This window comes from Zonotrichia leucophrys, chromosome Z (genome assembly GCF_028769735.1).
Source record: "Zonotrichia leucophrys gambelii isolate GWCS_2022_RI chromosome Z, RI_Zleu_2.0, whole genome shotgun sequence".
Lineage (NCBI taxonomy): Eukaryota > Metazoa > Chordata > Aves > Passeriformes > Passerellidae > Zonotrichia > Zonotrichia leucophrys.
In genome coordinates this window covers 55,297,717-55,319,008 of record NC_088200.1, presented here as the reverse complement: position 1 = coordinate 55,319,008, position 21,292 = coordinate 55,297,717, and the positions used below count along the sequence as shown (strand labels likewise).

Here is a 21,292-nt window from a genome sequence, read left to right as displayed (position 1 = left end):
AAGAAAATGAGGGTATGGTAACAGAAGACCCCTGAAAGGTCTCAGAAACAGATGTTGGGGCAGGAGGTCCTGAGAACATTCACAGAATTTATTTAGTAGCTTGCCCCTGATATATCCACTTAAAGACATGGTGCAGGCATTGTGATTACAGCGATCTCAGTGTGCTGGGAGTCAGGGAAGGTGGATGTAAATATCTGTACTGATTGTTAACTTGTATTTGAAAGTGGCAAAACAGCAGCCAAGCTATTATGTTCCTGACAGAGGAAAAAAGTATTTAAGAAAATATTTTACATTTTCTAACAAAATAATAAAGTTCTGGTAAAAACATTTATTTAAGGGCAGGAAGTCAAAAAGCTTTGAAGTATGGAATATAAAGGGGGAAATAAAGAAGAGAATGTGACTGGCTTTTGAGAATCCTTTGAATAAACAAACCCTCACAGAGGAGAATCATAACAGAATCCTCCTACAAATTAAATAAATAAGCATTCCTATGACTTCCATATCTGGAGATGGAGCTCCACAACGTGAGAGACAAACACATGAAGCAGGTAAGATGTGTCATTTAATAAAAATGGAAATGGAGAAACAGCAAGAACTCTGACGATGATGCACTGAGCTGATGGATGATTCACCACAAAATGAACCAGACGCTTCTGCAAAAGGCCAGCCAGTGCTCTTAGCTGGGAACAGCATAATATCATGAAATTGAGAGGGGGGCTTTACTTGTATGGATTTATGCTTTTACAGGTCCAGTAAACACCACCAAAGTCTCAAGACTCAGCAATCAGAATGGAAATCCAGGACCTGCATGTGTGCAAAAGGCCATTTTCCCCTGAACTTTGTGGGCCCTTGATTTCTATTACAATTAATCAACACACTTCTACTTTGATTTCAACCACAACAAAGTTGGTCTTTCAGTGACCTGACATTTGAAGTTAGATAAATGCTACTGGAAATTTTGCTTTAAAAGAAATCAATTTGGCAATTTCTGTCAAGAAATAAAACCACAGAAGTCAAAACCATTCAAAAGCTTCTGCAACATTATCTCTGAAGAATGAATGCACATAATAATGAAGTATGAAGTAGCCGCACATCGGTATTCTGGCTTCACCTCTCATCTGACAGCACTCAAAAGGTACTTCTCTAACTATAAATTTTCTGCAAGAAGCAACTAATTTTTTTCAATCTTATGCAGTACTTCCTCAGAGAAAAGGCAATGAAAGCCGTTCCTTCCATGCTGGGTGTAAGTAAAGACACCATCAAAAACAAATGCGACTGGCTGCATACCTGAACAAGGACCAGTTACCTCATGCTTCACCTCCCCTCCATCTCACATGTCTTTTGCTAGGAACAAGAATGAAGGCATCACCAGTGCATGAACAAAAAGAAATTGTAAGGACCTACAGAAAAGGAAACTGGCATCTTCCTTCCAAACGGTACTATGCTGCTACCTTAGGGACTCACAGGACCTTTTGGTGTGTTTCCCAAGATGTATTAGCATAGCCACCTGTACACAGACACTAGATTTAGCCTGCTGTCTCAGCCTGAAAGAGACAGTTACAAAATCCTACCTCTCCTGCCCCTTGCCCTTTGCATTTAATCTCATACAGTAAGCTCTTTCACCACTCCTGCCAACCCTGACAGGACATTGTTCTAAAGGGAAGCTTTCCATTCACAAAGTTTCCATTCACAATTTTCATACAGCTCAACATTTAGGTTTGGTTTGGGATTTTTACTGCCTCACAGAATAATAGAATTAACTGAGTTGGAAGGGGTCCACAGGGATAATCTAGTCCAATTCCTAGCCCTGCTCAGGACCATCCACAAGAATCACACCATGTACCTGAGAGCATTGTCCAAATGATTCTTGAACTCTGTCAGGCTGGTGCTGTGATCATTGCCCTGGGGAGCCAGTTCCAGTGCCCAACCAGCCTCTGGGTGAAGAAGAACTTCTCTCCAATGTCCAGCCTAAACCTTCCCTAACATAGCTGCAGGCCATTCCCACACATTGTCACAGATATATCAGTGCCTGTCCCTCCTCTTCCCCTCACAAGAAAGTTGTTGACTGCAATGAAGTCTCCCCTCAGCTCCTCCCTCTCCTCCAGGCTGAACAAACCGAGAGACCTCAGCTACTCATCATGATTTCCCCTTAAGGCTTTCATAATCTTCACTGCCCTCCTTTGGCAGCTTTGAGGCTTCATATCTTTCTTATACTGAGGACCCAAAACTGGCCCCAGCACTCAAGGTGAGGCTGCTCCAGTGCAGAGCAGAGTGCCTCTCTTGCCTGGCTGCTGATGCTGAGCCTGATGCACCCCAGGACAGAGTTGGCCCTCCTGGCTGCCGGGGCACTGCTCACTCATGTTCAACTTGCCCTTGACCAGGACCCCAGGTCTCTTTCCAAGGCACTGCTCTCCATTTTCTCATTCCCAGGTGCTCCATACACCCAGGGTTGTCCCATCTGAGATGCAGAATCCAGCACTTTCCCTTGTTGAACTTCATACAGGTGGTGATTGCCCAGTCCCATAATTGGTCAAGGTGTCTCTGTAGGGCCTCCTAGCCTTCAAGGGAGTCAGCACCTTCTCCCAGTTCTGTATCATCAGCAAACTTGCTTAGTATGCCCTCCAGTCCCATGTCCAAGTAATTTATGAAGACGTTGAAAAGCACTGGGCTAAGGATGAAGCCCTGTGGAACCCCACCAGTGACAGGTCACACCAGTCTGATGTCACACCAGTCTGATGTCACCCCATTCACTGCAGCCCTTTGTGCCTGACCCCTGAGCCAGCTGCTCACCCACCACATGATGTGTTTATCCAGCTGTGGGCTGGACATTTTCTGCAGGAGGGTCCTCAGAGAGACAGTATCAAAAGCTTTATGAAATAAAAAAAAAGATTGCATTAACTGGCTTCTGTTGATCAAGTAAGTGGGTTATCCTGTCATAAAAGAAAACCAGGTTGGACAAGCCTGACTTTCCTCTCATGAAGCTGTGCTGGCTGTAATGATGGTTCTAGTGTCCTCCAGATGTTTTCCAGTACTTCCCAGAACCATTTTCTCTGTAAATTTACCAGACACTGAAATGAGATTGACAGACCTGTGGTTTCTGGTTTCCCAGTGTCATCCTTTTTGCCCTTCTTGAAAACTGGGACAGTTTCCAGCCAACTGGGATCTCTCCAGACTGTTCAAATATCATCGAGACAAGTTTTGTGACGACATCAGAAAACTGTTGGAGGTATCCTGGATGAATTTCATTAGGCCCCATATATTTGCAGGGATCCAGCTTAAAAAGCTGATCCTACACAACTTCAAGTTTAAAGGGGAGCAGTCTCAAAGTCATGGTCCTCCATCTCAGGGCACTGAGATCCCCGTGGTCTGCCATCCATATTGAAGACAGAGGCAAAGACTGCATTAAACACTCTGCCTTGTCCATGTCCCCGTTTGTGAGATGACCATCCTGATCCTGTAAGACGTTGATGTTATTTCTACACTGCCTTTTGCCATTAATATATTTTAAAACACTGTTTTTATTGATACTCTTTTTATTCCCCATAGTTCTGGCCAGATGCAACTCCAATTGAGATTTGGCCACGTGAATTTTCTTGTTACAATGGTGAGCAGCATCTCTCACTGAATTGTTCCCATGCCACATGACCTTGCTTCCACTCAGCATAAACCTTACTTTTTTGACTTAGCTCCAGAAGAAGATCCCAAGTTAGCCTTCTGCCTCATTTGTTTGATTTCCAACATTTTGGAATTGCCTGCTCTCATGACCCTTGGAATGGTGTCTTGATAGTTCAACATGGCCAGTGAAATCTGTGCTTAGTGTGAAGGTAACTTAGCACAGCAAATCAGCGCCTTGAATTACCATTTCTCCCACACAACTGAAGCTGTTGCCACAACTTGCCTGCTTAGATGAGCACTTGTGCAGAGCTGAACTTCACAGCTCAAATGCTGTTTGAGACTCTCACTAGTGAAGAGGACATTTTTGTTTCCTGGGCTATAGTGGTTCTGATTTGTACTGAGGTACCTGAGGAATATCCTCAAAAGATAAAGGATATAAATTTTATCCCTGATAAAATTCACAGGAAACAGAGAAAAACCCCACAACAATCTACTCCCTCATCAATCTTTCTATAAACGTTTAACACTCCAGCCCACATTTCATCCTAACTCACCAAGCTTCTATAAGTGACAGAAAATAAACTTTGTGTCAAGAATGCAAAGCTAAGAAAATGCTTTATCTTCCAAGTTTTACAAGATGCCCTCCAGAGAGAAAGTGTGAGGCTTACTCTGTACATCTGAGTGCTCTCTTCAAAACTAACTGACACTGTGCCATGGATCACAACTCTTTGATCTCGTTTGTTCACTGTCAACTTCGTAATCCACTTCATCAGCTTGACTACAAGGTTGTTAGAGGTGACAGTGTTAGAATTCTTGTCAAAGTGAAGAACAAACAATATCCACTGCTCTCCCCTTGTCCATCACACCAAACATCACATCAAAAAAGACTATCATGTTGGTCAAGTTACGATTCCTCCTTCATAAAGCCATGCTGATGGACATTACTACAGCAAAGTGAAACTCAACACAGTGGCTACACAGTGGTTAACCTTCTGCAAAAGCAAAAGCATGCAATGATTTAAGTTCGGGAGTAAAAAGAGTCCCTCTAACAGAAACTGATCGCACAGGGCAGAAGGCTTACTTCAGTTCTAGAGGCTTGTGCTGTGCTGCCTCCAGCATCAGCTCTAGTGGTCTTATCTGTCTTATCTGCTCTTCCTCTTTGTCAGACTATACATTTTCCTTGCCAAGCACTGCCTGTTTAGAGTAGGATCCTTTCAGACCCAAGGCAACATTGACTCGTAGTCCTGGGGGAAAAAGCTCAAAGGTGTAGTATAACAAATGTCAGACATCCGCTGGGTTGCCGATTCATTCCCACATAGTCCTAAAATGTGGCAGACACCATTACAGATAAAAGCTGATTTCAGATACTCAAAACAATCTTCTTATGCATCTGCCTAAGTTGCATCATTCAATCTGTGATCTTTAAGTCTACCATTTTCCTTCTCATCCTGATATCCATATAAGTGGTATACAACACAATGGCTCTGAGGAGGGAGGCAAGCCTATGACAGTAACTTCAGCATATCAGTTCCTTCAGAACCTACCAATGGAAGACAATTACCATGATCTGCATTCCTGCAGAACGCAGTCATTCTTTAGAGACTGAGGTTCCAATACACTAGGCAACACAGTTTTACAACACAAGACACTTAATGCATTAAGATCTTAAAATTTCTTCAAACAGGTACATGAGGAAGGACAGGAGTCTTGTTTCTATCCTCCATGTTACAGGCTGGGAGCTAAATCACTAAGGACATTTTCACCAGAAAGAAGAGCCACATCCCAGCATCTGCAATTGCAGCTGACTTTTCTGCCTAGCAAGAACACACTTCCTAGGGAAATAAAGTGAAAAATGAAGAACTTCAGGACTGTACTCCAAATATAAGACCATCCACACCCAAGAAGTAAAAGTAATGTTTTCCATATATACCTCAAACTCCAGATAGTGGTCCTTCAGTTTGTAATCATCTACTTCCTTGCCTTTGAGCTTCTTGTCAGGAGGATAGGAGCGATGTTCAGCAAGCTCAGTGGAGATCTGCTTCAGCTTAGCTTCATGGGACTTCAGCTGTTCATCCTTCAGAAACATATTAGGCACTTAAGTGACAGAATCCAAAATATCCAATAAGCAAAGAAAAATAGAGAGGTTCCTGTACAATAATACCTCATAGTTTCTTTTTCTTAGATTGATAAAGTCTGTCATCCCAAAGCGCTGCCACCAACAGCTCTCTCAAAGGCACCCAAAGTGGCCAAGCTTGCAGAAAAACTCAGCAGCTAGCAGATGCCACTGGGAAAGAGAGCAAACCTGTCATCCATTGCCTTGCTGTGAGCAATGGAAGCAGCTTGCTGCCGAGCAATACTGACAACATGACACTTTTGCTCTAACACATTTTTTTGCAAATTAATTAAGACTGTTGTGTATGCAGACAAACCAAGGGCAAAATGAGACAGGTGAAGACTCTGCCTCAGGTTATTGATTGTTAATGGTGTTCCTTCCAGGATAGAAAAGACACAGAGTCAGGGCCCCTCCTTCTGTTTCTGCACTGCCAAAAGCTCTCTAGTGTGTGGTTTCTATTTGTTTAGAACAATACAATGCATTCAGAAGAGGAAGGGCTGTCCAGTCCCCAAAAAGTATCTCATTTTGCTAAGCTGCTACCGGTTTTTATCCCACTGTGCAGTTGGAGAAAGTGAGGAGCTGCTACTCCCACTTTCTAGGCAATTTCCTTTATCATAAACCCAGGCCCACTCACTTCCTCCAGTCCATCTGTCAGCTAACCTTCCCTCATCTCAGAAGGTTTTCATCTCCTGCAGGATGGCCTTCTGTCCATTTCTAGGCTTGGATCTGAAATTATGTTTGAATTAGGTAAGTCCAAAATAGACACATGATCATGCAGATATTGGTGAATTAGCCAAGAGGTAGTACCCAGGTCAGCTCCTATGTAGGCACCTCACCTCAGAGGAGGCAACAGCTGCAGCTGCCAGTGTTGTCCCTCTGTGGTATGTATGGTTCTGAGCACAGCCCACAGCTCAGATGAAGCCCATAGCTTCAAATCTAGCTCAGATATGCCTGCACTGCACTGAATCACACTGTGGACTGAGCCTCTTGGCTCGCTGGAGCTGTGGAAAACAGCAGAAAGGGGAAAACTTCTATAGATGATGATAGCTAAGACCCAGCTAATCTTGTGTTTCAATTCTTTTGGAGAAGAACTGAAGAGAGAAATATGTGGGATAATTTGCCTCTGCCTAAACATGGTAGGGCTGAAACCACTTGCTACTAATTGCCAAAAAATTCTTGTTGCTGTTAGTTACTACTCTAAACGTGCATGCTCTCTCATTAGTGCCCAATCACTCTTTACATTGTGCTGATTCCCTGGTCCCAGGGACATCCTATGGTAGTGAGTTCTACAGCCTGATGACAGGAGGTCTTTGAGCAGCTATTAACACAGCACCTGTCATTTCCAGGGCACCATCTCTGAAGCTTTTGTGTGTGCTGTGCATTCTCAGAAAAAAAGAAAAAGCCTAACACCCTAGTAGGTCTTTTCTAGATTGGTTGTTCCTTTATATATAGTTTTGTCACACACCTCCTTGGTTGGACTAACCAAGATCATACACTGTTCTGCTTTTGAAGGAAAATCTGGTACAATCATCTTGCACAACCTGTTATCATGTCCAGCCTCTCTTCCTTATCCATGCTAAGCCCTCACTGCACCTTGACTTCTGGCTGACCAGGAACAGACCCTTTGAAGAAGTAGTGTCCATCATGACTCATTCAATAAAATCCCAAACATCCACCACAGGGATCTGACAATTTGTGGGGGTTTTTTTTCATGAGAAACAGCCTGCTGGCAGCTTTTCCACACTGACAGATGAAAGCAGACATGTTTCAGCTTGCCTTTGAATTTATCTATTTTGAACACTTAACATTCTTCTCCTTATCTAAAACAGCTTATCTTATTCCACTTTTCATGTCTCTCCTTCTTCAGGATACAAACCACAGGGTCGTGATCTATCTTTTCCCTTTCCAGATTAAATGGAAACAATGAGACTAGGAAACAACATGCTAAATGGAACAATCATACAGAATGAGTAAAAAAGCTTCCCTTGGTGACTGGGGGTAAATTATGGAAGCACCATACTGTATTTTTAAAAGGTATGCATCACCAAAAACTAAAACCAAAAGGATGAGACCAGTTTATAATTTTTTTACATAACATGATTTAAACTTTAACCCAGAACAAAAAACGGTAAGTCAGTCACCACAATGTAAGAAGAAAGGCTGCTGTCATGGAGAGAGAAAAAAGCACAGGCAACATAAAAACCCCATATCCTTACAGAAACACAGGTTTTGAGACAGTGGTTTCTAAGGACAGTTGCTAAGCTATGAAGACAATAAAAAAAACCCCCAACAAATGCATTTAAGAAACAATCCAGCATGGGCACATCACTTCAAAAGCTATAGGAAGATGTCATGAAGTATAACCTCTGTCACTCTGTCAATCTGATCATATCATGTTCTTGCCAATGCAGGATGAATTCCAGGCAGGCATTGCATCTCCCAAAAAGTTATGGGCACAAGCATCTGACACAGGCAGCCTGAGACAAGCAGAAATACGTGTAATTGTGCAAGAACCAGTAGAGCTGTGAAACTCCTTGCCACGGGATGCTAAGCTTGTGTGATCACAAGGGAGACTGAAGAGATTCATTTAAGACACAGTTTATAAATATATATTATACAGGAAATCCCTGAGCTAATAAATGGAGTCTGGAAAATCTAGTGGGAGAAATATAATTGATGCTTGTCTGATGCATCAGCTTTCACCTTTTATCAATTCAAAAAGCCAAAGACCAGGAGTATGTCCACCTCTTCTGAAATAAGTGGCTTTCATAAACACTCAAACCCAAAATAACTCCACCAATCAGTATCTGAAATGTACTCTGCAGGGTCATAAGCACAAGAAGAAAATTCTTTATCTGGTACTATTTTCTTCAAAACCATAAATCAATTGTATTTGAGTCTGTTCCTTTTCTCCCCCCACTTCAAATCTTGCACGAGGAAATGAGCAGAGATTTACTATGCAAGCCTTCTCCTCCTAGGACTGCTAGCAGCAACAGCTAAACGGTGACAAAGACGACCATCCAGTGTCTGGACAGAAAGAGAAATCATTACCACCTACCCACTATATAAAAACGTCTCACCTGAGATAGCTTTGTTGTGGTGGCTGGCAGGAGTGGGCGACTGAACTTCTTCTGAGAACCAATGGCCGCTGGAAATGGTGGTGCAGAGAAGACAGCAGCCACACAGTTAATCTTGTTGATCCAGGTCTGCATTTCTTCTTGGCTCCTGAGGAAGCAACACATATTAAGCACTTGCTGACTCAGCATTGTCTACCTCTTTCCATCCCTTCTATGGTATTTTAAAAGTCCGAATAGCCAAAACTGGACAAGTCTTAAGAGTCTGCTCTGTCTTCCTGCCTATGTCTGCAAGCAGCTAGTGCTAAGTAACTCAGTCACAGGCTGGCTTGTGCTTAGGTCCATACCTCACCCTAGCACACATCTTTCCCTAATCCAATCCCAGTAATACAGCTGACAGAGCCAACTAATGCCCTGATTCAGACATATGTCCTAAGGTCTTGGTTGTGCTGGTAACCACAGATCTCTAGGAGGTTTAATATGGATCTCAGTAGAAAAGGGCTCAGAAGCAAAAGGCAGGTCATCTGTTATGTCTGGATATCACATCATGAAAAACTTTATCAAATCATCCTTGTATTAACTAGTAACTTTGTCTCTAACCACAGCATATCTTCTAGAAAGACATCTGGCTAGGACTTGATGACATCAGGAGACAGACAATCCAAGACTGCCTTTGGTCATTTGCTTCAATGATTAATCACCCTGACTGTTATCTTGCTTCCAAATTGGATTTCCTGGAGCTTCAGCTTCTAGCTCCTGCATCTTGTTATGCCTCTCTCAGCTAGATTAAAAAGCCTCTTAAAACCTGATGTTTCTTTCTCATGCACTATTTGTGCACTCTAATCACATCACTACTTAATCTTATTTCTGATCAAATAAACAGATTGAACCTCTTAAGCCTCTGTTTTAACCTGTCCAGGCAAAAATTTATTCCTCCTTCAGCACTGCTTTCTTTCCTCAATGAGTGGCATGAGGAGAGCACTTACTGGGCTTGGAAAAGCAGGACTCTCCAATCTGCTGTTTTAAGCTTGAGGACATTGGGTTTCTTCTCATAGTCTGTTGCCTTGGATGCCAGCGCATGGTGCACACTAACCGCATTCTTCAGATCTTCCTCCGACAAAGCCTTTTCTGGCTTATATTCATCCTGCAGAAGATAGCAGGGGGGAAATTTATGGCATTTAATTTCTGCATGTACTAATCCTTCTTCCTTAGCCTAAGGAAAAAACCTTATTCCAGAGTTGAGAAATAGTAACAGAGTATATGAACTAAGTGCAACCTGACTTGTGGTTTCCACTACCTTTAACATGTTTTCCTTTCTCTCTCTTTTTTCTTTTTTTCTCTGTTTTGATGTCTTTCCAAAGGAGAGAAGTAGTTCTACTGTCTGCTTGACAGGAAGAGATGTAAGCAGGAAGTATTTGACTATGACAACAGCTGTGGATTATTTGTCTTCAATTCAACAATCCCTCATAATCAGCTCCCCAACTCCACTGCTCAGCTATTTAGGTTCTCAGTCTCTACTGCCTGCTTTTAATTTTTCTCAACCAATTTCCTTTGTAGGTGCTCCTAGGCAAGTCCTCACACACTACAGAAGCCTCCTCACAAAGTCCACAAAGAAAATTACAGCAAACTCCCTTACCTCTCTCTGATGAGGGTCTACAAATGGCAAGCACAACTCTATCTGGGTTTCTGACACAGAAACGGTACCATTCCTAACACCAGATGACAAAACCAGGGACTCTTGTTTTGCAAGCAGCAGCCTGGAAGCAGTCTTTGATCTTCTGAGTGACGGAAGCTGGACAAGGACATAATGTAGCCATAGGTTCCATCCAAAGCCCACAAGACTATAAATGGCTTGGGAAAGCCAGGAGCTTTTTGAAAGAGAAGTGATTTTTCAGCAAGGCTGCATCACTTTGTTTCTGCAGAGCAGGCCAAAGCAGTCTGTAATTGACTCCATTTCTCCCTCTTAGTGTATCACAGAAATCAGTTTCACCTGGAATATGCACCAAGTGTGACAGCTGCAAAGCAGTGAAATAACTCCCTGCAGGCATGGTAACTATTGATGCTGCACTTGAACACAATTTATGAGATAAGGTTTAGCAGGAAACACAGTGCAGGATGCAGAGTATGTGCAGGGATAGCACTAGCTTCCACAGCCAGGGAGACACCCGCCTGAGAGAAGAGCTGGTTAATGTGCATGAATTCATTTACAGAACTTCTCTGGCAGCACACCAAACAGGACTGCAGCCAGAGGAATCTATGCCACTGCCAAAGGCATCTGAGCTTTCAGCCAGGCTGGGCTGGGGCTCTCCAGGTTGAGGCTCTCCAGGATAGGAAGTCACCAGCTGTGGTGACCACCTCTTAGAAGGTGGGAGAAAACATCTTGCTCCTCTGTCATTTCTCATCCCTTCTGATGGGCTGGTGCAGGCCCACAACTTCCCACACTGCTGCTCAGACACTTAACCTGAGAAGAGCAGCTATCCAGCAGTCCTGCCACACCACCACCTCTGTCTGGAGCTAGGCAAGGGCACCACCATAAGTCTGGCAGGCCCAGCAGAAAGGCAGAGCATTACTACACAGGTGACCAAAGGGCAGACGCAAACCTAAACATCTGTGATATAAGGGGTTTACAAGGGCTGGCAGTGAGCAAAGTCAAATGTCCTCCATCTCTCATAATTTGAGACTCAGCAAGATTTGAAGACATCTGTCAGTCTTGAAGGATTTTGCCTATGCCCACTTAGGGCATTTCTTTAAACCTTTTTCAAGGAAGTCTGGCAAACCCTGCCTTGAAGATGGAGGAGGCAAGACCTCAGGTCAAGCCCCCTCCTGTAAGGGCTCACAAGCTGATTTATTTGGTGGTAGTTTTGGGGGAAATGACTGGCTCTGTTGTCCAGGAAGACTGGGAAAACCTCAGAGCCAGGAAATGAACTTACAGAGGCCTCAGACATATGATATTCTATCTTACCTTGTACTACTGCCTAGAGACAGTGTCAGCTATCACTTAGCTTGTTGCCTTCTAGCTTCCTCTGTGAGCTGCATCCAATGTCTACAACTTGCTCTGGTGACTAAATCCATTTCAGAAGAAGTCCACATTTGGGCAGCCCCAGAAGCAGCCCTGGTTGATAAACCCTCCTTTCCAACAGAAAGTATTTGTGGTAATCCCTGCTAATCCCACCAGATCAGTTGGCTGCAATCCACCTTGACAGCTGGGGCTCTGCCAGCTTCTCCAAAGGCACTGATCAGCATACCGGAAATGTCTCCACATAGTTTGCCAGCCTCAGAGAAAGCTGTAAGGACATGAATGTGCTGCCAAAATTCCTTCTCCAAGGCCTTCAACTCTTTTTGACTGGTAGGGAATGCTAGGGGAGTAGGAACATCCATTTTTGCCTAAGCCGTCAAGGACAGCATGTGCTATGTTGTGCTGGTGTCAGCGTTCAGGTTGAGCTGAAATGGAAGGCAGCTCTCTAAAGTTAGACCTCGATAGTGGCAAGAAATACATATGGAGCCAGAAAGAAACTATGATCTGTCTGTCAGCTGAAGGCTGATGTGAGTGCTGCGTACAATGCAATGGCATGCTGAATTCATCTTTCTCAAACTCCTGGAGAATGACTTTCCCACATCTTGATGACCCAGAGTCAGCATATTTTTAAATACATTTTTGGTAAACCCGAGAATGACATTTGTCTTTTCTTATCAGTCACTGCACCATGGATGGATATCTCCATGCAGCTGCAAGATTCTCTTTCAGAAAGTCTCACCACCAAACACTTTACCTGAGTCTGGCCTTTCTCAATTTTTTTTTTTAATTTTTAACAGAGGAAATTTGAGAAAATTTATATAAAAAGACCCGAAGCCTGCAAAATTATAAAGTGCCACATCAAACAGCAAAGATATTGCGAACCTTACAGAAGAGTTCTGGGCACTTTTTGCCCAGAAGCAATTTCTAGCAAGGAAGCGAGGTCAGCCTTATGTCCTCTCCTTATAAGCTTCTCTTGCACATGCACATCACATCCCATGTCAGTCTAGTGAACAGACATTCTGTCAAGCTGCTACTTTGCAACTTCCTCTTGTTATGAACAGAGGGCAGGAAATTAACCTTGGCCTGAGGATGCCCAGAGACATAGCCAATGTCCCAAACATGTCAAATTTCTTATTTTATATAATACTGCACAGGCATGTTTAGTTGGCTAATTGTGAACATTTCCACTGAGCACCTCCAGTGCTCTCTGTGCTCACTAATTCAGAAACTGTTTCTCCTAAATCACTTATTTAAGAACAAAACAATATGCACCACAGGAATTAGCACTGGTATAATTCCAAAGGGGGAAAAAAGGTGGGCAGGGAGACAAGGCTGTCCAGAAGAATCCTCAGTAAATCTCAAGTGATCACCATTTACAAAACACTCTCATACATTGCCTTTGACAGCAAAACAAGGAGAACAGCAGTGCAAACAGAGAGACGGCAGAATTGGGATCACACTGCCCACTTGGGGACTCACAGCTGCTATGAAAAATTAATATTTATATTACAACAGTGTCTTGAGGGAACAGCTGAGTTACAGATGAACACAGAATGCAATACTGCAGAGTTTTGTACATGTGTTTGTGTGTACACAGCACTTGTACAGTGAGATTTCTCTCTATCCTGCTTGAATAGTGCAATGAAACCACCATCACAGATGTCATCTCCACAGGTATATGGGGAATGAGAAAAAGAGGACATGCTTGTGAATGCACTCCGCCGTACTGCACCACATCAGCTTCACCTTCTCTATAATCAGGAGAGAACTGAGGTGAACTGAGGCAAGGCAATCCTTTGACCCAGACTATTGCCAGCACTATTTCCAGAACTATGAACTTCTGCAAAGAAATCAAACTTTTCTAAAATGCTTCAGTACTCCCTAAAATTAGAATAATTTCAGTCCCTACAGAGGGAAACAGCAGCTCAGCAATCTTTACTATAACTACTTGGTCTAGCTGTGTATTTTTTAACTCTGGCACCTTCACCTTCTATAATACTACATCTCTAACAGAGTAAAGTTTATTTGAGTGCTGAAGGAAAGCCCTGGTGGTGAAATCACAGGCTTTTTCACAGCTGCAGCATGTGGCTGAGCAGGGGCCAGAGGCACTGTGGAGAGGCTCACAGCTGCCCCATCACTCTTGGAATGAGTTACCTCCCATCATAACCTTCTGTCAACCTTTCACAGCACAAAGGCAAAAGCCTTACTTGGCAGTGTGCTACAGTAAGATGCCTTCAACACAACGGATGGCTCCCATGCAAATAGGAGAATGCAGCTCTGCAGAGTAGTGCCCAGTAACTACTGAATTCAAGTGCTCTGAGAAGAGCAAAATACACAACTAACAAACAAATAAGAAAAAGAATTCCAACAATGCATTTCATTCTGATGAAATGCAGTCATATGTGAAATTACTCCCTGCTCCTGAAAACATGGAGGGTAACAGGGGGAAGGGCAGCATTCTGTAGAAAACTTGCATGCTACATCAGCATCTCTGCATTATATTAAACAGAAAGCATTTTAAACTAATATGCCAGCAATGGCCATGAAATATGTAATTAAGGTGCTAAAATAGACAGTATACTCAGTTCTTTCCCTTGAATATCAAATAAGGAATTAAATAGTGTATTTCAAAAAAGAAGTCTTCTTATTTCTCACAGAACCATGCAGTTTTTTCAGGTGAACATTAGAGATTATTTATTTCAGGAACTGAAGCAGATGAATCCATTTTGTTCAGAAAAGGGCAAGTACAAGCCTGCCATGAAGGCATTTTAGTAATACCTGAATGTGTTCCCAGCAAAAGGACTTTGGATTCAGCTGACTTAGTTTTAGTCTCTTGCACTGGCTCTGAGCATATCACACCCAACTTACAGCCTAAATCTTCTATCCTGACTGCAGATTGTTTTGTCTGTTTCAGGATTTCAGCCCCCTCCAAAAGGTACTGCACCCCAAGCATTCACCTTGTAAACCTCATGCTATAATAATCTGATTCAAATCACTGTTTCTTCTCAAGAGACTATTCAGGTTGGCTCCAGTGAAACCAACAACTTCAGAAAGCCACAGTGGGGGAGGAGGAAACAGCAGTATGTACTCACACTCCTGATAGTTGCAAAACTATCTGTTTTTGAGTGAAAATGTAAAACAGCTTTCAAAGAAGCATACTTCTGCAATATAGGGCAGTCTGGACAAGCAGTATCTATTCCATGAATATTTCATCTGAATTGGAGGGCAAAAAGCCTTAACAACCTACTTAGCTGCTGCCATTTATTTGATTTTGACAGTTCTCACTCATATGTTGCATTTTATGTTCTAACAGTGTAGTTAAAAATGTACTATAATACATTTAAGCTTGCAACAAAAAGCTAGAAGGGTTTCATCTGACTATCTTTTTAGACACCTTGCTGTCAGGAAGCACATTTTGTTAGAAACCAGCCCTTTCTTGCTTTGTGGAAAAAAAGTATCCTTTTATCCTTCAATTTCACAAAGGAACAGAAGCTGCAGATTCCTACCAAAGCCAAGCTGTTGTTCAATTGTTTTGCAGCTGGTCTTGCAGGCACTGCAGAAAAGTGTGCCATGAAAAGGTGGGAAAGGAGGACAACCTTACAGAAGGGGAAGTCATACGTATGAAATGCAAAGTTAAAAGCAGCTTAGAGGACGCATGCATGACGCTGAGAGATGGCACTGTCTTTGCTGGTGAAGCTAGCTGTTTTTACAGATGTGTGAGGCAGCAGTGGCATACATTGGAACTTACAGGGTGCACATGTGGATGCAGGCAGTGGAACTGAACTTGAAATAGTGAAAAGGGAGAGGGTGTCAACAAGAGGATTCATGCCTGAATGTGTGTGTTAATAGGTGGGGATAGGGAGATCAGCCATGCTGTGCATCCGAGGAAAAGGAGCCTGGAGGTACACTGAGAGAGTAGAGGAGATTGCGTGCTGCTTTATCCCTCTTTAATTAGTTTTCAAAAGACAGTGGTTTCCCCTACCTTCTGCAAGTACAGGACCGTTCCCTTCAGCACAGCATAAAAGGTTTTCCAGCCTCGCTTTCCCCGGGGAGCTGGAAAGAAAACAAACGAAAACCCATTTAAATCAGATCAATTTTTACACTTTGTACACACTACAGGAGAGCTACATTAGTCCTGTGTTAAACCTCCTTCAAACTATCTTTTTCAAAGGACAATGCAACTTAGCACAGTGCCTGCATGTACCTGCTCTGAGAGAAAGCAATACAACAACGCTGATGATAGCCCTGGACTGGATCAGAAAGAACAGCAGCAATGCAGAAAGCAGGCCATAAAAAGCCACAGAGATCCAGTCTTTGTGCTCTTGAAGACAGGCAGACATTGCCCCTACACAACTACGTCTGAGCTTTGCATCATAGCAGTTTTCAGAAAGAAACAGTCTTTCTACATGCCACAGCAGGCTGGCAGGAACTGCTCAGAACTAGTGGGATACTACACAGAAAGCAGTGTCTCCCCAGAGCCTCGTTCCCTTTTACTGCTGCTGCACACCCAAGTTGGCATTGAGAAAGGAGAAAGATGCCAAGCAACATCATATGTAAAATAGCCAACTCCACAAGAAAGCCAAAGTCAGTTAGAGGTTGAAGAACATAACAGAAATATATCTAGCCCATAAATTCCTACAGACAAGCAGTGGTGGGGCAGGGGGAAGTAAATTCAGCACGAAGGCTGAAGGATCCAGTCTGAAATTCAGGTGCAACAGAGGGAGAGAATTAGGCACGGCTGTACAGTCACAGCATCAGAGACCAGAAGCCTGCATCTAAGCTCACTCCCCACCAAGAACACATCACTGACCAGCATCCATATAGTGTATCACTGACACTATAACAAAATTAATACACACACAACTGAAGAATGACACTCAAAAAGGCATCCCATTCTGATCTGAAGACAGAAAGTAAAGATGAAGAGGTTATAAGTCCCTGGTACCAGAAGTTAATCATTCTTATCTTGCAAAACAGGCCTTACTTCTAAGTGGCATTTGTTCAGTTCAGTTTCCAGTCACTGGACCCTGTTACATCCTTCTCCTCCAAGTGCTAAGTGCTTTAGCCCTCAGAACTAGGTTCCTGAGAAAATAGAGATGAGCATTCTAGCATATCACTTCATTAGAAATCCCATACAAGCTAATCTCTGCCCTACAAGGACTCCGTTAGAAAATGAAATATTAAAAGGTCTAACAAGCAAACAAATAAAAAAAGTCTTATTCGCACCTGAAAAGCCAGAATGCAACTTTTTTCAGAAAGACAGACCTTTAAATTGTACAGGAACTTCTGAAAACATGGCCCTAATTACATTACTCATAAGAGAGTTATCTCCAGAATGCCAATGTGGTAAATAAAATGCAATTCTGGTATGTATAATTAAATAAATAATTTAATAAAGGCAACTAGATACAATTACTTATTAAGGCTGAATAAGATGATGTTTAATAAAGACGAGCCTATTTAGAGTATCCAGTCACCACAAAGAATTAGGTCAGCTTGATTTTGACACCTCTGTCTGAATCCAGTTGTCCCGCTGTTACCTTCCATCTTGAAAATATGACCTCTAATCGTACCTTCTAAAATAGATGAGCAAAACATGTGAACACCAAAGAGCTTAGCCTAGGAGAAACTAGCTGTTACTGGAAACCCATCATGAAGCCAGACTTTGTCTTTGGGATTTAGCCCACCAATGTGAATCATGAATAGGCAATCATCAACAGTTATGGGGAAAACACAGATGCTCTGACTAACCTCAGCTTTTTCCAAGATCTATAGACAAGAAATGAAGATATCCAAACAACAAAACACACACAGGTGCATCAGAGGCCCTTGATAAATAGTACATCGCAAACAGAAGCAGGACAAGAAGGGAAGAAGATAATTAAAGTAAGTAAGAGACATAGCAGGATTAGTACAAGAAAGGGGCAGGGAGGAACTGCATAGTAAAAAGCTGGCTGGTGCCAAAAGCTGCCACCCTTCATTGGATATGTAACCCAAGGCTGGGAAAGTATGGAAGGGAACACTACCTTCTAAACAGAGGTAAAGAACAGTCTTTCTTTAAAGACAGACCCAGAGAGGAGGGGAGATCCAAAACAATCTGGTGTCACATAAGGAAAAGGAGAATTCTCAAATTACTGCAGAACAGCTACTGTAATTCACTTGAAATTATTTTCTATCTGTAAACCATTATATTTATCTTCTTTCAGACCAAAAATTCACAAGGCTTTGCTGTATCACCTTACTTCTTATGCATTAGAGCTGCTGCAAATGGCACTGAGCATTGTAAATTCTGGCCTAACAGCGAGAGTGTGATAATCCAGTTGTTGTGTTGCCTGTTAGGGCTGCTATTTCCCCTAATGAAGCAGCAGTATTCACCTTGAGAAGTACATGGGCTCACTGGCAAGTGGCATTGTGAAAACATAACAAGAAAATAACACATTAGGATTGAAAAATTACTCACTTTTCTTTCCATCCATATCTGCATGGATTTTCCGAGCCAGAAATCCAGTTTTATACACGGCAGCATTGGGGTCATGAGGGATGTCCAGGAATGGGTTATTTGAATTGCCAATTCGACTGACAGCCTTTGTCTGGTTCCCATTATCCTTTTCATCTGTACCATCCGAGTGAGATTTTTTTTTCTCTTCTTCATCCCTTAAAAAGCAGTGAAAATCATGCATGAAGGATGGACTCACCAGCAAAGTTTCATTTCAGCAATTTTTGAACACTCCTTGTCAAAATATACCTCTCTCTTTTATAGGGTGCCATACTTAGGGAGAAATCTAGAAATATATCAAAATATAGACATATTATAGCAGTTTCAGTTCACCTACTTCACCAGCACAGGACACAGATTTTCAAAAAGGCCAAGTTTTCATTATTGTCTCAGAAGATTAGACTTCAAAAGTGTTCTGTGTCCTCCAGTTTTGGCTATTTTTAATTCCATGTATTTGAGTGTTAAAATGGGAAACATTTGCCTGCTGGGTTCAGCTGAAAAATCCCCAATTTCTTCATGAGCTCACATGTAGATGAAGAGAATTAGAATACTACACATAACTGTGGCTTACCCCTTAACTTAGCTTCTGAAACACAGACTCTACCTATTTTTCTTTATTTTCCTCTGCTGACTAGCATAAAATCAGTAATTTAAAAATAAAAACCAAACTAGGTGAATTATGTCATCTTTACTTTGGAAATAAAATGTTTGCTGCTGAAAATGTTACTTATTAGGGCAATGTATTCCACAGAGCTCTTGGGGACAACAATGCAAGTCATAAACATTACCTGACTAATAAATACCTTTTTGCTTGTTACAGGCAAAGGCTAAAAAGGACTAGGCAACCTAGAAGTAAACGGTGTCCATCACAACAGCAGGACAACAGTTTTCAGCGAACAGGCCAGATTACACAGTAGCCCTTCATCCTTTGAAATCCGCATACATTCCCCTCAAGGTGACTAAGAAAGGTGTGTCAGGGAGTATGAAGGCTGTCATTGGAAGGTCATGGTAGCAACACCTGCTGAGACTAGCATCTGATTTTAAAAAAAAATCTTTTGAGCATAATGATGGCTAATATTGCTAACCCACTGGGGGTGGACCTCAACTTGATGCATCTCACTGGACCCAGATGACTGACAGAGAGAGAGCAAGCTCAAGCAGATCTTCCAAACACATCCATACATTCAAAAGTATGTCTTATGTGGCAATTAGCAAGGCACATATCAATCCAGAAGCTCCTTTAGGAACACACTGCTACCATGGCTGCTTGTGGGAATGCCCATTCAAAAAAATGTCTTCCAAGAACTGCAGGCTACAGCAACAAATCTATCTTATCCTCAGCTCTGCTGTGAAGGAGGCTCATTATCACCTTCTACAACTGCCTGAAAGGAGGTTGTAGCCAGGTGGGGGTAGGCGTTTTTTCCCAGGCAACCAGTGAATGATGAGAGGACTAGCCGGTTGAACATCAGGAGAAATTTCATCACTGAAAGGTGGCTGAGCATTGGAACAAACTTCCCAAGGAGATGGTGGAGTCACCATCCCTGCAAGCATTCAAGAAACAAATTGATGTGGCACTTGGTGCAATGACCTAGTTGAAAGGGTGATGTTCAGTCATAGATGATCATTTAATGATCTTGGAAATCTTTTCCAAACTAGATGATGATTCTATGATTCTATGATTCTATGAAATGGTCTTTGGGGAATAACTTAGTTTAAGGAGAAAAAAGGCTAAGAGACTGGTTTGACAACAAGGAAAACAAACCCAGAAACACGAGGGTTGTGTTAGTGAACTCTGTAGTAGCAGGGAATATTCCCAAGCATTTGACTTTGGTCACATCATATAAATTATAGAAATATAGTCAGGAGGTGCACCATACCTTCATGATGTTGTCTTGCAAGGTCTCCTAATTAAGAAGAACAAAACTTTTACTTCAAGACCTGATTCCTGCAAGGAAGAGCAGTCCTTGCATCTTTAGCCTACTGATGTGTGCTTTCCCACTCCAGCACAGAAAGTTGTACAAAACTTTTTTATTAGTCAAAGCAAATATGCTTAAGTTGAATCACTCTCCCAATTGAAAAGGTGTAGGCATTTCTGACAATTTCACTTGTCCCTACCCTACACTGGTGTACTTGCTAGCTGCTGGTAAGTCGGAACCACTGTGTGTTATGTGTTTCTTAGATATATGTCCATTCCAGAAGCAAATTCTCTCAACATGAGTCTGAGGCACTTAATCCAGACAAAAATCTCTCAAAGGGCATAAGCACACAGGCTGATTTGTCACACAGAAGTGCCTTGTGAATTCTGGGATTTCAGCCAAGGACACAGCAGATTTCTCCTTGTCAGCAGAGACCAACTGCAGTAAAAGGCTTAACACTTTCCTGGAATAAGCTATCTCCTTTGGAGTTATGGGAATGAATTACTGTATACTGATCAATTGTCCTGTGGGAATATACTAGTACCCTTAATCAAGCAGCCTCAGTGGTGGATGAGCAATCCTGTGGGGGATCCTGGACACCACTAAGAGCTGGGGGCAGTGCTCTTAAACTCAGTACTTCTAGTTACAGCAATTCTGTTAAAACTGGAATTCCTCAAAAGACATGGTGGAAAGGACAAAATAGCATCAGCTGTCACAGCTGCTGGCAGCACTGAACAAACCTTGAACTGGTCTTTTGTTCTACCATGAAAATGGGACTTCTTTGAGACTCAGAAGCTTCAGGCATTTCTGAGAGCTGAGCGCTCTGATAAGATGCATGAGGGCAAGATGCACAAATCAGTCTGCAAGAGGCAATGACGGGAGACAAAGAGGCAGGAAGGACTCATTACAAGCAATAAGTGGATGAAAACCAGAGGATCTGAGACTCATTTGCCCAAATACTCCATGTTACTTCAGTGGTCAAACATAAGAAGAAAGCAAGATGATTCGGAGGAATGTCAAAGTAGCAAAAAAAGTTCAGGTATTAATTTTCCCTCAGGTATC

At 42.4% G+C, this 21,292-nt stretch overlaps 1 protein-coding gene across 6 annotated transcripts in view; it reads right to left on the bottom strand.

Moving 5' to 3' along the window:
* The window catches only part of PSD3 (pleckstrin and Sec7 domain containing 3), a 138,415-nt gene that overhangs the window by 10,204 nt on the left and 106,919 nt on the right, over window positions 1-21,292 (bottom strand). For all 6 annotated transcript variants that reach the window (XM_064735400.1, XM_064735398.1, XM_064735399.1 and 3 more), the window contains 5 exons: window positions 18,279-18,472; window positions 15,801-15,871; window positions 9,789-9,946; window positions 8,809-8,953; window positions 5,546-5,689 (listed from right to left, as the gene is read on the bottom strand). In XM_064735400.1, the coding sequence (XP_064591470.1) occupies window positions 5,546-5,689; window positions 8,809-8,953; window positions 9,789-9,946; window positions 15,801-15,871; window positions 18,279-18,472 (712 nt within the window). The remainder of the gene's footprint in view (window positions 1-5,545; window positions 5,690-8,808; window positions 8,954-9,788; window positions 9,947-15,800; window positions 15,872-18,278; window positions 18,473-21,292) is intronic.